The sequence below is a fragment of the Pteropus alecto genome, unplaced genomic scaffold, assembly GCF_000325575.1.
Source record: "Pteropus alecto unplaced genomic scaffold, ASM32557v1 scaffold98, whole genome shotgun sequence".
In the NCBI taxonomy this organism is placed as follows: Eukaryota; Metazoa; Chordata; class Mammalia; order Chiroptera; family Pteropodidae; genus Pteropus; species Pteropus alecto.
Window position 1 is genome coordinate 686,960 of NW_006443570.1, and position 14,076 is coordinate 701,035.

The window sequence follows — 14,076 nt, forward strand, 5'->3', positions numbered from 1 at the left end:
CTGAAGCCTGTCGCCCCACCCTCAACTTTCAGCTCTGGATGTCAGCGCTTTCCCCCCACTTTCCACTGGGGTGTGTGTGCTTGAGAGCCCTGGAGGAGCTATGGCCTGGGTTAACTCAGAAGACACGAAACCCCCTTCTACCTCTCCCCATCCCAAGCTTAACCTAAACATGAAGGGGCTGCTTCCCAACTGCCCTGGCCCTGGCTCAGCATGGGTCCCCTTCCTGGCCCAGCACCCACCAATCACTTCCATGGGCAGAGGCTGTACTGCAAATCATAAAGCATCACAGCAGGAAGCAACTGTGGAGAACATGTGGTCAACTGCTGATCTTACCCGTGGAGGACACTGAGTCTTCGCGAGGGTGTGAGGCTTGCCCAAGGCCCCGAAGCTCCTCCTAAGTAACATGGCACCTAAGTCTTTGATTCTGCCTCTGAATTCCAGGCCCCTGTGCCCATCCACTTGGCTCCTACATCAGCCCCTGAACTCCTTCCTGCTAAAATCCTCCATGGCTCCCTAGCACCCACAGGATCAAGATCAATCCGCTTAGCCTCTAAGACCCTTTAAACCTAGAAGATGTTACAGTCTGGTTGTTTGGAACACCATTTTTCCTTCCTGTCTTTTTCCCACTTTCCAATGTACTCAAGAAAATTGAAAAACTGTAATGATTCAATTTAAAATATTTTATTTCCTAAAAGCCTTTTTGCCTATTGTAATGTGCAGGACCCTTCTCCTATGATGGGAGAGACAGGTGGTTACCTGAATCTAGGTTGAAAAGGTTATGTAAAAAGACATTATAATAAAAGGGATACTCTGCTTTTCAAAAAAAAAAAAAATTCTCCAGCTTTGGACCAGAAAATGTAAGGTAACCGATTTTAATCAGTAGGTAATTAGTGATTTAGCCAAAAAACTCAGAAAGATTATGTTTCTGGCCCTCATTTGCCTGTCCAACCACCTATCCCTTCTGAGGGAATCTGTGACCATGAGGATGACCCTCCACTATCCCACATGAGCTAAGCACTGTCACCTCCAGGCCTTTGCTTAAGTTGTCCCTTCTGCAGAATGACTTCTCCGGTCTTACTGGGTAGAAATCCCCTTTTCATGAAAGGCCTTTTCAGAGTCCTTTCTCCCACTGAGCTATCATTATGCCAGGTCGCACCCCCACCTAGACTTTGGAGCTCCTTGAAAACTGGGCATGTCCTATGCACACTGTCACTCCAGCGCCCAGTGCAGGGCCTGGCACAGAGCAGGTGCTCGATGGACAGTGCCCTGAATAAGAAACTTCAGGCATGGTGGCTCACTCACTGCTGGTGGGATAGGACCCCATCCTCCCTTCCAGGAAGGAAGCTTGGGGAGGTCAAAGGATAAGACCAGGTTTGGCTGCTTCCCTCCCGGTGCCTAGGTTCGGTTTTCAAGGTTTTCCATCTTGGGGGTTGGTGGAAAAGGTAGAGGGAATAAGAGAGCTGGAAGAAGGGAGAGCCAGCTCATAAGCATTTTTCCATGGAGGAAGAGGGCCCCGGAGCCTGACAGACCCCAGTGGCAGTGACAAGCAGCAGGAGAAGAGAGGTCTGCTGCCTGGGTGCCCTCCCCCCTCCACATATACCATGTGGAGAGTGGGTTTCATGACCACCTCCTCTCCTGCCCCTAATTAGCAGCTGCTCCCCCCACACACACATTGTCCCATGCCAAAGCCCCAGCCAAGGCCTCTTTTGTGCTCCCAGATTCCTGGGTGCAAGGTGGCCTCATTAGTGCCCGGAGACCGCGCCATCTCCAGGGAGCACGCAGACAGACAAGGGGGGGACCAGGGGCACAGTGATCCAACTCCAGCCTCTAAGTGCCTTGGCGGCCATTCCTTGGGCTCAGCCTGGAGACCACCCCCCTGCACAAGACTAATCTTAGACTTGCCTTTGTCTGGCCCCAGAGTGGACGCAAGTGCTTGTCTCTCCTCCACCACCTCAGAGAACTATAAACTCCAGGTCCCTGGCAGCAGGTCACAGTTGACGGCCTCCAGTTTCCTGGCTATTTGGATCACTGGAGACAACAACTTTCCTGGCTGCCCCACTCTGAGATCCAGACACCATGAACCCTCCTTCTACAAAGGTAACAAAAGAGCCAGGGATGGAGGGGACATATCATACCAAGGGGCAATGAGAGTGCTTACTCGGGGGTGGCAGAAAGGCGAAAGGTGTCTGTCTCCTCTCTTAGTTTTCTCCTACGTGGGCTCTGAGGCAGGCAGGGGACTGGGTGGACCCTTGGTCAGAACCTGCCTTGGCTAATATTCGATTGTGCCCTGTTCTCCTAAGAGCTGTTTATTGAGCACTTACTGTGTATCAGCTGCCGTGTTTGCACCTGACATCTCATTTCATCCTCCCAGCAGCCCTGCACAGTAGGAATTACTTAATACCCAGTTCACAAGTTGAAGAAGCTGTGCCCCATGAGAGGGTAGGAAACTGGTGGACCAAAGCCACAGAATGCAGTGCTCTTGCAAGGAGCAAGCAGACAAGACAGCAATTTAGATCCTGCCAGCCCTTGATTTCCACAGGTTTGCAGCTGTGAGGAGGAAGAGCAGGATTAAATGCCGCTCTTTTTCCTTAAGTGTACAAACTTCTGGGGCAAACAGATTCAGACACATCTATTTTCAGGTGGAGTGGTAAACACTCTGATGGGAATACAACAGACTAAGGGTACCCGGAAGAGAGAGTCATTCTTCCCAGGGGGTCTCAAAGGGCTTCCTGGAGGAAATGCTGTGCTAGGACTTGAAGGATGAGCAGGTAAAGGAGCCACATGAACCATTCTCCAACAGAGTCCTTCACGAAACATGGCCGCAGAGGCAGGAAAACGAAGGGACAGTAAGGGAGGGGCGCAGGCCAGGAAGGGGAGCGCGACCAGCTGAACAAGGCCTGGGTGTAGGGGGTGGATGCGGGCGCACCGGGAAGACCCCCAGGGCCCGGTCTCCACCTCCCTAGGTCTCCTGGGCCGCCGTGACGCTGCTGCTGTTGCTGCTGCTGCTGCCACCGCCCTCACTTCTGTCGCCCGGGGCAGCCGCGCAGCCCCTGCCCGACTGCTGCCGCCAGAAGACGTGCTCCTGCCGACTCTACGAGCTGCTGCACGGCACCGGCAATCATGCAGCTGGCATCCTCACCCTGGGCAAGCGGCGACCAGGTCCTCCCGGCCTCCAGGGCCGGCTGCAGCGCCTCTTGCAAGCCAGCGGTAACCATGCGGCCGGCATTTTGACCATGGGTCGCCGCGCAGGCGCAGAGCCAGCGCCACGACCCTGCTCCGGGCACCTTTGCCAGTCTGCAGCTACCTCGACTGTCGCGCCGTGGGGACGGTCCGGGGTCTGAGCCCTTGCTTGGGCCCTGTCCTGGCCCTGCCCTCGCCCCTCTGCTTGCCAGATGTCAGCCCCGAGAAAAAAAGTTCAATAAAGACGAGTCTTCGTTAGTGTGGCTGGTCTCTGTTCCTGCGTGCTCGCGTCCCGACCTCCAGGGGGCATAAGAGTCTTGCGAACTGTAAACAGCCCAAGAGCCTGGAAGCCAGGCTCTAAGGCACCTGAGTTTGAGCTTCGTTGAACCTGAAACACTCTTGAATGGGAAATTCCCAGAGCGAGGAGACGTGCAAGGCCCTGGGGTGCGGAGATAACCGTATATGTGCAAGCTTGGAGAGGAGGATGCTGGACAGACACTCCCTTGATGGTCTGCTAGTCATTCTTTATCGGGCCTTTATGGAGAGACATAGGACTAGAAAGAGAGCAAGAAAGGCTGCAGAGGAACGGAATCCTGCTGCGAAGGGGTGGAAGCTAAGCCTGTGGAGAAGGCAGGGAGTATGAATCATCCAAAGTGGCTGCAGTGGGAGGCAGAGGGTGTGGGGAGGCTGGAGGGGAGGCAGGTAGGTTCGTACAGCCCTGATTGTGAAGGCCCTCACAAGTCATCGGGCTTTATTCTGCAGGTAGTTTTTATGCATGGATGAAGTAAGATTTTCCTACAACTTTAGCTGAACACTGCTGTTACGGATTGAATTGTGTCTCCTCCTTAAATTCATATGTCGAAGTTCTAATCCCCCAGGGCTTCAGGATGTGACCTTATTCGGAGAGTGGTTACAAATGTAGTTAGTTAAGATGAGGTCATATTGAAGTGAGGGGGGCTTCCAATCCAATATGACTAATCTTTATTTAAAAAGATGGTATTTTGGACCCAGAAACACACACAGGGAGAACCCATGTGAATATAAAGGAAGAGACAGGGTGACGCATCTACAAGCCAAGGAATGTCAAAGATTGCCAGCAACCTTCCAAAAGCTAGAAGAGAGGCATGGAACAGATTTTCCCTGACAGCTTTCAAAAGGAACCAATATTGCTATCGTCTAGAGCTTGGACTCCTGGTCTCCAGAACTGTGAGACAATAAATTTCTATTGTTTAAGCCACCCAGTTTGTGATACTTTGTTACAGGAGCCCCAGGGAACTAATATAACACCTAAATGTAGAGACATAGAATGATGTGGCACTTTTAATCAATCTAACATCTGGGGTAATGCCCAGCCCAGACTCTGGGGGATAGGGAGAGGAGCACTGGCTTGACTTCTCTCTGAACCATCTTTCCATTCTCACTGCTTTGGGCTGTTTCGTTCAGCCCTGAGATCAGCCATTGTAAGCTACATACTCAGCCACCCCAACCATTTTCTGCTTCCGTGGTGAGAAAGTCCTGTGTCTCACCTGGATCCTTATTGCTGCTGCACTGGTTATGTCTTAGAGAAGGTAGAGATCAAGGTCCACCAGCACATCTTTGGAGATTTGCAAACTGACTCTGCCTACCTTGAGACTATCTTTTTCAGCCAGGACTTCCTTCCAGCCTCTCTTCCACTTGAATGGCAGCAGAGAGGAAGGTTAAATCAAGACGGTAAGAAGAGGAGGATTAGGGAGAAAATTGCTAACACACTTATTTTGTGCCAATAACATACATTATGCTATTAAATTCTCACAACCACATGAGGTAAAAATTATTAGCTCCATTTTACAGATAAGGAAAATGAGACTCTGAGAATCCAAGTCACACAATTAGTAAATGGCAGAACCTAGATGCTACCCAGTGTACTCCAAAGCTCTTTCACCCATCCTGCTGGACTCAGTGGCAGAATTCGCCAGGGTGAGCTATGCAAACTGAGGTACAGGTAGGGGTTAAGTAGTGCATTTAGAAATTGACTTCCCAGCCTTTCCCGGGATCCCCAACTGGCAAAACTTGTCTTTTTAACCCTTGCTGTCTCACACCGGAGCTCAGAGACCTGGGGGTGCTGAGAAATAGCTCAGCTCCAGCAGGCGGCACTATGAACCAGATAACATTCCCAGCGTGGGCGGTGCGCGAGGAAAACCCGTGGGGCGGAGCCACAAGTAGCGCCAGGGAACCACGCGTGGGGGCGTGGCCACCCTGGAAGGGGAGTGTCTGTCACTCAAGTCCCGCCCCACTTATTAGAGACTCGACTCCAGGTGGGCGTGTCGCGAATTCTCTCCCCGAGAGACACGCGTGGGCCGCTCTCCTCCAGTAGGAGGGCCGCCGAAAGGGGTGCGGGTGTCACTGATGGCCCCTCCCCGTGCGGGGCCACGTGGCGGGCGCGGGCCGAGCCCGGGGGAAAGAACCTGGCTCGTGGGATAAAGAACCATCGAGGCGGCGCCAAGCCGAGCCTAAAGCTGCAGGGTTTGGAACAGAGAGGCTGCAGCGAAAGAGAGGGGAGGAGGCAGGCGGGCGCATGGGGCGCCCCGGCCCCGCCGGCAGCGCGCCCCCTTGGGCCCGGCCGCGCTGAATGCCCCCCAGCGCCGCTCCTCGAACCTGCGCCCCGAGGCCATGCCGGTCATGAAGGGGTTGCTGGCCCCGCAAAACACCTTCCTGGACACCATTGCCACCCGCTTCGACGGCACTCGTGAGTGGGGCAGCGGCTGGGACTGGGGGTTCGAGCAGGGGGCCAAGACTTTTTCAAGGCCGACTTGGGTTCCCTGGATGTGGTCAGGCCCGAGGTGAGCAGAGTGAGTGGTATTGAGGGTCCAAGAACTCCAGAAGCCTCGGTAAAGGAACAGGACTGGGAGCTCTCTGCGAGGGTAGGCGGGGTGAGGCCAAGAGTGCGCGGGGGGTGGGGGCCAAGATTGGGGGTGTGACTGGAGGCAGGAAAGCCTCTTTGTGCGGCAAAACGAAGGAGAGGCCTTGGGAGCGGCCCACTCTGGGGCAGAGCTCTGCTGGGGGCGTGTATGGGGGCATCCGAGACGCAGAGGTGGGACGGAATGGCCAGGCGCTCTGAGGGTCTACTCTCAGACGACTCCAGTTACTCCCTTCCCCCAGGAAGTGGGAAAAACTTCATCAGGACCTAGTTTGGATTAAGGTCACGCGCCCCCAAATCATGGCGCGTCAGTGTCTGAGGGAGGCGAGCCAGAAGGAGGGGGGTGTTCCGTGTGACGAAGGGAACTCCCTGCTCGCCCACCCAGCTTGGGTTCCAGGTTCAGCACCTTGGACAGCCACACTCCTCCTTCCCTGCCTCTTCTCCCGCCATTCCCTTTTCCTACTTTGGAGCCTAGAGATTGCCACTTGCCCCTCTCCGGCACCCTGGCCTGGATCTGGAAGGTGGGGGAAGCGATACCCGAGGGTGAAAACCGAGCTGCCGGGGGCCCTACCCGCCTCCCCACCCTCCTTCCAAACACACACCTCCCTTGTTTCCATAGCGCCCATCACCAGGGCAACGGGCCCTGGGATAGAAGAAGGAGGCTGCTGCCCAGGGCCCAGTTTCTCCCAGGCATCCTCAGTGTCCCCATCAGCCACCTCACTTCCAGACACTCACTCTTCCTAGTACCCCCGCCCCCATTGGTTGTGTCTCAGGCCCCTACCTTCAACTAAGACTCTGTCCCTGAATGCCCTATAGAGCCCCGCTGTGGCCTCCCATCCACTGGAGCTGGAGGGAGCCGTCTCAGGTCCTGCTACTGAGGTTGCTGGAGCCACAACTTCATTGCCGAATCCTGTCAGACTTTAAGCACTGAGGACAGACTCCCTGGAATTAGCTAAAGGGGAAGGCAGGGAATGAAGATGTTACTTATCACTGTCTCCTTTCCCACATAAAGGAGATTCTTGAGTCTGGATAATCTCTGCTTTTTAGTTTCCTATCAACAAAATTGGTATGATACCACCAGAATCTCTGCCCTGTCCACTCTCTAATAGGATGACAGGGTAGTGGCTATGGTTGCGCTATGAAAGCTGTGTGAATGTGGGAGAATCATTTCACCTTCTCGGAGTAGTACTGACTGTGCACCAGGGCTTGTTCTCCCCAGGTAACTTATGTAACTCTCACAACTATGTGAGGAAGATATATTATCCCTCACTTTGCAGATAAGGAATCTGAGGCACAGGGGAGTTAATTAACTTGCCCAAGGTTACACAGTCAATAAATGGCAAAGGTGGGGGTGCTGGAACCCATGCCTGTACTCACTGTGCTGTGCTGCCTCCTACAGTAAGAGCAAGGGGATAGACCGCATGCCCTCTTGGCATTCCTTCTTCAACCCCCTGGCAGTTTCTGTCCTAGTTCCAGGCCGTACTTAAGTCCTTGTCCTTTTGCTCTATCTCTTCTTACTTTCATTTCAGAATATCCCAAAGAGGGATCCAGGAATCACGTGGAAGCCTGGAAAGCTTCTGGCTCTGTGACCTCTGACCACAGCTTGGGCGAGGTACTGCCCACCTGGAAGCCGAGCTCCCCTCCTGGCCTTGGCCTGACCTTGACCTCTTCTTCCCACAGACAGCAACTTCCTATTGGCCAACGCACAGGGCCCACGCGGTTTTCCCATCGTTTACTGCTCTGACGGCTTCTGCGAGCTCACAGGCTACGGCCGTACAGAGGTCATGCAGAAAACGTGCAGCTGCCGTTTCCTCTATGGTCCAGAGACCAGTGAGCCAGCCCTGCAGAGGCTGCACAAGGCCCTGGAGAGCCATCAGGAGCACCGGGCTGAAATTTGCTTCTACCGGAAGGATGGTGAGGGGCCTTACCCACCCTGCATCCCTGCCCAGCCCCTGGGCTTTGCCCAGAGTCCATTTGGCAAAGTAGAAGCCTGGATGCTGGTCCCCACACTGCTACAAGCTGACTGTGTGACATTGAGTGCATTCCTGACCCTTTCTGGGCTTGGTTCTCCCATCTGGAAGGTGAAAGAGTGAGCTGACCTAATCTCTGGGTTTCTTTCCAGCTCTGAACCTTTGCCAAGCCTTTAGACTATGCCCGGGAACCAAGGGGGATTAGGAGAAAGGGATGCTATGGCTGCTCAACCTCACCCTTCATCTCTCCACATCTACAGGCTCGGCCTTTTGGTGCCTCCTGGACATGATGCCCATCAAGAATGAGATAGGAGAGGTAGTACTTTTCCTCTTTTCCTTCAAGGACATCACTCAGAGTGGAAGCCCAGGACTTGGCCCCTCAGGAGGCCATGGGGACAGTAATCATGGTAACCGCAAGTCTGGGGAGAAGGCACAAATGATCAGAGACCCTTGCCCAAGGTCATATAAGACCGCTCCCTACCCAGCCTCATGGAATATGCCCCCACTTATCTCTGTACCCTGCTTTCCAACAGAAAACTCCCTTGGCAGGAGGGGAGCCGGCTCAAGACTTCGATCCACCAGAAGACAGAAACGGACTGCCCTGCACCGACTGACTGGCCACTTTGGTGGTCGGGGCCACGGAGGCATGAAAACCAATAATGTGAGTCCTGTCTCCACCCTAACATCTCCCAGGCATGATGCTGTGGCACCTGTTACTTCCTTCCTGTTTCCCTGTCTGTTTGGTCCCTCCAGTGACTTGTCTCTCTGTCCGCCAATTTCTCATGTCTGACTCTGCTCTTTCCCATGTCCATCCCCATCTCCCTTGCTTCCTTCTGATTGACATGATGTTACAAAGGTGAGACTCTACCAGCAATTATATCATCTATCTCTGGCTGATAAGGGGGATGGGTGAAATCACAAGCTGTGATCCTAGGGAGAAAGCTCCCATTGGAGACCTGGCATCTAGCCCTGTGTACCACTCCTAGGATCCTGATAAAGCCACAGGATCAAATCTTCAAACCTCTGTGTAGTCTGTTAGGATTTCAAGGAATAGTGAGCCTCCCCTCACTCCTGTGAAACATCCATCCCTCGCTGGGCCTCCAGAACCCAAGAAGAACTTGAGGGAGAAGTTAGCGACCCCTCAAGCTAGGGCACGTGCCCGATTTGTCATACTCTCCTCAAGGGTGAAGGTCATGCCTTAAAATACCCCCGACAAAACATAATCGATACAAAACGGGGCCTGAGGAGTAACATGGCAGAGGAAGGACGTGCCAGCCCCTGAACCCCTCTCCTGCACCTTCTAGCTCTTCTTGTAGTCATGCTCGCAGTACCCACTCCCTGCTTTTCCCATGCCCTGCCTCTCCCTACCCCAGCCTTGGCTCCTCTTTCCCCCAAGTGTCCCCAACTGCCACCCCTCTCCCTTTAGAACGTGTTTGAGCCAAAGCCATCAGTGCCCGAGTACAAGGTGGCCTCCGTGAGGGGGTCCCGCTGCCTCCTCCTCCACTACAGCGTCCCCAAAGCTGTCTGGGATGGCCTCATCCTCCTCGCCACCTTCTACGTTGCGGTCACCGTCCCCTACAATGTCTGCTTCTTGGGCGATGACGACACCCCCATCACTTCTCGACACACTCTTGTCAGCGACATTGCCGTGGAGATGCTCTTCATTCTGGGTCAGACCTTCTGCCCCACATACCCTGGCGGGTGGGCTGGAGGGACCCACTCATTCAAGCCTCACCCCATCCTGGGCCTGCAGGACCCAGGCATTCAGAGTCCATCCATTTCTGGGTCTTTAAGTCCTAATGGTCCATGTACTCTGACCCCCGACCCCTGTGGCCTTCTGCTTTTAGACCTGTCTTCCCTAAGGACCAGCCAGAAGCCCGAACTATCTTCCCTATTCCTGTCTCTAACTCCATTCCGGGTCTCTGAGGCCTGTTCCCAGCTCACTCAGTTCCTTGATCCCTTGGCCTGACCCCCTGGTAACAGCCTCTTGCACTCCTAGATATCATCCTCAACTTCCGCACCACCTATGTGTCCCAGTCCGGCCAGGTAGTCTCTGCTCCTCGCTCCATTGGCCTCCACTACCTGGCCACCTGGTTCTTTGTCGACCTTATTGCTGCTCTGCCTTTTGACCTGCTTTACATCTTCAACATCACCGTGGTGAGTAATCCCCCTCCCATATGCAGCCTAACCTCCCTGCTTCGGCACAGCATCTCCCGTTAAGGAACCCACCCCAAACCCAGATTTGGTCCTTCCCATCAATCCTCTTGTGAATATTTGTCAGGAACCTGCCACGGGCAGAGCCCTATGTTAGGAGCTGAGAAGGATCTGAGAGGGTCTGTGCTATTGGGGAGCTCAGCTCACAATCTCTAAGGGAAGCCGAGACAATAAAAAGCTAAGTAGGGCTACCAAGGCGACGTTGGCCTGATGCCAGATGAGTGGTACTTTTCACATTTTTATTTAACAAACAACCGATGAGCATTTAACTGTCTACAAAGCATTGTGTGTAGCATGGTCACTATGGGGAAAAGGGACAAGAATTCAGCCTCCAAGCAGCCAAGCTTGTGAGGGGGCAGGACTACTAGAGGGGACAGTAGGAATAGAAGAGGTGAATGAAATGGAAGCTGGGGCCCAGGTATTGGGGGGGGCGTGCTGGGTATGGAGCTAGCCAGTTGGAGTTCTAGGCTGGAACATGGGCATGTATAAAAATGATCTAAAATCTGGCCAGCGCCTAGGAGGCCAAAGTATCCCAGTTGGGCAGAGGCAAGGGTGGTCTAGAAAGGGTTCCTGAGGAAGGTGAGAGTAGAGCTAGAGCCTAGATAGAGAGTAGGATTTGACTGGCAGGAGATGAGGAGAGAGAGCACTTGGGGGGAGCACAGCAAGTCCAGACAAGGACATAGAGGCCGTGGGGTGGGTTTGGAGGCAGAGAGTGCTAAGACCTATTGTCCTCCCTGCTCCCTAGGGACTGCCTGGAGGTGCTCCTGAGTGGTCAGCTCTGTACCCAGCTGGGAGAGAGTAGGTCTTCTCAAGTCCAGAGTGAGGGAGTCCCACCCTGTGTCCCTAGAACCCCTTGGTTTGGGGTGAGGAGGTGGAGAGCTGTTTCCCTGTGCGCTCCTCTCTCTGCCACACTTAGCTATAGCGGGAAACCACCTACACACAGCCAGATTTAACTAGCCGCCAACGAGCTGTGGGCCTCTTCTGGCTGTGTACACGTGTGTGCACGCTCCCACACACGTGCATGTGTGTGTGTGTCTGACCCGAGGCTCTGGCCATCCCTTCCCATCCCCATGCCCACCAGATTGTGTCAGCTGAGCAGACAGCTGTTCCTGGAGAGAGGGAGAGCTGCAGAGAGGCCCCTGTCCCTCCTCCCAGGCAGTTCCCCTCCTCTGGTACCTTCAGGTTCACTAAGTACTTTGACACACATCATCACATAGGAGCCTCACAGTAACACTTCAGGGCCGATTCTCTTACTACTCTTTTTCAGAGGTAGATGCAGAAGCTCAGAGAGGTTAAGTGGCTTGCCGAAGGTCACACAACTAACAGTGACAGGTGGGAGATTGGAACCAGGTCTCCAGACTCCTAGTCTACTATTCTTTCTAACATAGCACCCTACTTTCCAGGAAACCAGGGTACCTGAGTGGAGGGTCTGGCATAAGGGGGAGATGAGGAGCAATGCTGGGGCTGGAGGGAAGCAGAGCAAAGAAAGAAGATGAGGAGGCACTGGTAGTACCGTGGACTTGAAGAAGCCAGGCCTGGAATAATCTGTTCCAAGGAGGAGAGGAGAACCCCAAGGGAGTGGGGCCCAAGGGCAAGAGCCTGGGGGAAGCCCTAAAGAGCTTAAGTCGGGAGCTCTGGGAGGCAGAGGCAGGCATTAAGCCCTAGAGAGGGTCCTCGAAGGGGGAGAAATCAGGGCCACCTACTTCACCTAAAATTAGAGTAAATGGCATAAGGTGTCTCAGGAGCCATATATGGGGCCAGGGCTGTGGGGGATGCTCCTGGAGGCCCCTGAAAGAATAGTGAAGGGCCTTCATGCCAGGTTACCCACGCACTGTCCCAGAGGCCCCAGTCCTAGCCTCCAAGCTGTCCCCACCCAGACTAGTGAGAAAACAAGCCACCCACCTGCTCTTCATCTATAAGATTTGAAGGGCTAATTAAAGCATTAATAACCACAATGAAAACAGTCATAGTGGTAATATTAGCTAACATTTACAGGACTCTGACTCGGTACCGCTAACTCTATCAACTTTGACCTAGCCTCACGAGAGCTGGGACCTCTCAGCCCAGCCTCCTGCAGTCCCTGCTCTCCTTCCCTCAACATTTTGGCATGATCTTCTCATCTGCAGCCGACCCACAGAGGAAACATCCCTAAACCTTCCCCAGTCCTCAAGCCTCTTGCCCGTCCCCTCTACCATGCTTCTCTATATCTTGAGGGGTGGCTCCCATCACAATTACTGCTGTCACTAACAACCAGCTCTTGTCCACAGCTGATTGTGCCTAGGACACTGGAGGCTTTGAGCAGGGGCCAGAGGTCATTCTGCCTGTTCCCCTGCTTCTAACCAAGACTTGCTCTTCCACAGACCACAGCGCTAAGAGGCAAAATAGCACAAAATGAACTTCAGTGTCAGCCCAGGTTTGAGTCCCAGCTCCATCATATCTTTGGTCTGTGACCTTGAGCAAGTCATTAGCCTCTCTGAGCCTTAGTTTACTCATCTGCAAACTGAGAAGATGATTAGAATTGGACCGAAGGCATAAGTTTTTGTTTTTGTTTTTAAATGAGAATCACAAATACTTAGCCCAGTGCCTGGCACATAGTGTTAGCCATTATTAGTTTTAGTATTATTGTCTTCCTCCTGCGTTTCCTGGAAACCTTCTCAGGACAGCTGAGATGTTTTTTTCTGCTGCAGCTTCCACTGGCTCCAGGGTGTCTGATGACAAGGTGCTAGAAAGGAACATGGGGGCTGTAGGGGCTCTGAGGAGGTGTGCCTCTGACAGCCTTCTCTGCCACACTCCCGCAGACATCACTGGTGCACCTGCTGAAGACAGTGCGGCTGCTGCGGTTGCTGAGGCTGCTACAGAAGCTGGAGCGGTACTCACAGTGCAGCGCTGTGGTGCTCACACTGCTCATGTCTGTCTTTGCGCTCCTTGCCCACTGGATGGCCTGCGTCTGGTATGTCATTGGGCGCCGGGAGATGGAGGCCAACGACTCACTGCTCTGGGACATCGGTGAGTCACCAACCTCAGGCTTTCACTGACCACCCATCCACCTTCAGTGTCCACTCAGGCCCCCAAGTTAATGCCTCCACCAGTACTCACACCCACTACCCATTCCTCCATTTATCCAATCAAAATGCATGGAACTCCTTCCAGATCAAGCATGGGAATACTGACCTGAAGACAAGGGCTTTGCCTTGGGGGAAGCTCACAGCGTACAATATGGGACACACTCTCTTGGTAGGGAGGGTGTTTGGGGCAGAAGAATCAGGACCCTTGGCCCCTTCCGGTGGCTCCCACTGCCCTCAAAACAGAGTCCACATTCAGTGCACACAGTAGATAGTGCTGCATCCCTCTCTCTCCCCACCTGGCTTCTCTTTCTCCCGTGTCCTCTGTGTTGCAGCCACACTGACCTTCCTCCAGCACCCAGGATATACTGCTTTCTCACCGTGGCCCTGAATATGTTTTCCTCTTTTGCATCTTCTCCCTTCTGTCTTCTCTCTCTTCTTCACCTAGGCGACTTTTCTATTCGTTGCAGTCTCAACTAAAATGCTCTGTCCTAAGGGAGCATTTCAGGAACTGTACCCTATTCCACCTCCAATGATTGATTCTCCCTTACCTATTGGTGTCCTAAGACACCCTACACTTCCTCTTTAGTAGCTTGCCTCCCACCTGTAATGATTTATTTCATGTCCCTTTACCCTCAGACTGTAAGTTCCACCAGGGAAGGGAGAATGGCTGGCTGGGTCAAGTCCCAGCATCCTGTATACAGGAGGTGCTCAATAAACTATTAGGGAGTCGAAGGGGCCCCTAAATAGTCAT

The 14,076-nt window shown here is 53.5% G+C and overlaps 2 protein-coding genes across 2 annotated transcripts in view; both read left to right on the forward strand.

The window, feature by feature from the left end:
• The first annotated feature begins 2,076 nt into the window (after positions 1-2,076).
• HCRT (hypocretin neuropeptide precursor) lies at positions 2,077-3,423 on the forward strand. Its single transcript, XM_006924608.3, has 2 exons — positions 2,077-2,097; positions 2,964-3,423. Exons 1-2 carry the CDS (start codon positions 2,077-2,079, stop codon positions 3,339-3,341), a joined length of 399 nt encoding a protein of 132 aa, XP_006924670.1. The 3' UTR covers positions 3,342-3,423.
• A 2,118-nt stretch (positions 3,424-5,541) lies between these two features.
• The window catches only part of KCNH4 (potassium voltage-gated channel subfamily H member 4), a 16,198-nt gene continuing 7,663 nt past the window's right edge, over positions 5,542-14,076 (forward strand). Inside the window, exons 1-7 of the mRNA XM_025041748.1 lie at positions 5,542-5,905; positions 7,757-7,990; positions 8,307-8,453; positions 8,580-8,707; positions 9,473-9,716; positions 10,046-10,203; positions 13,059-13,266. Of these exons, the coding sequence (XP_024897516.1) occupies positions 5,830-5,905; positions 7,757-7,990; positions 8,307-8,453; positions 8,580-8,707; positions 9,473-9,716; positions 10,046-10,203; positions 13,059-13,266 (1,195 nt within the window). The 5' untranslated portion in view covers positions 5,542-5,829. The remainder of the gene's footprint in view (positions 5,906-7,756; positions 7,991-8,306; positions 8,454-8,579; positions 8,708-9,472; positions 9,717-10,045; positions 10,204-13,058; positions 13,267-14,076) is intronic.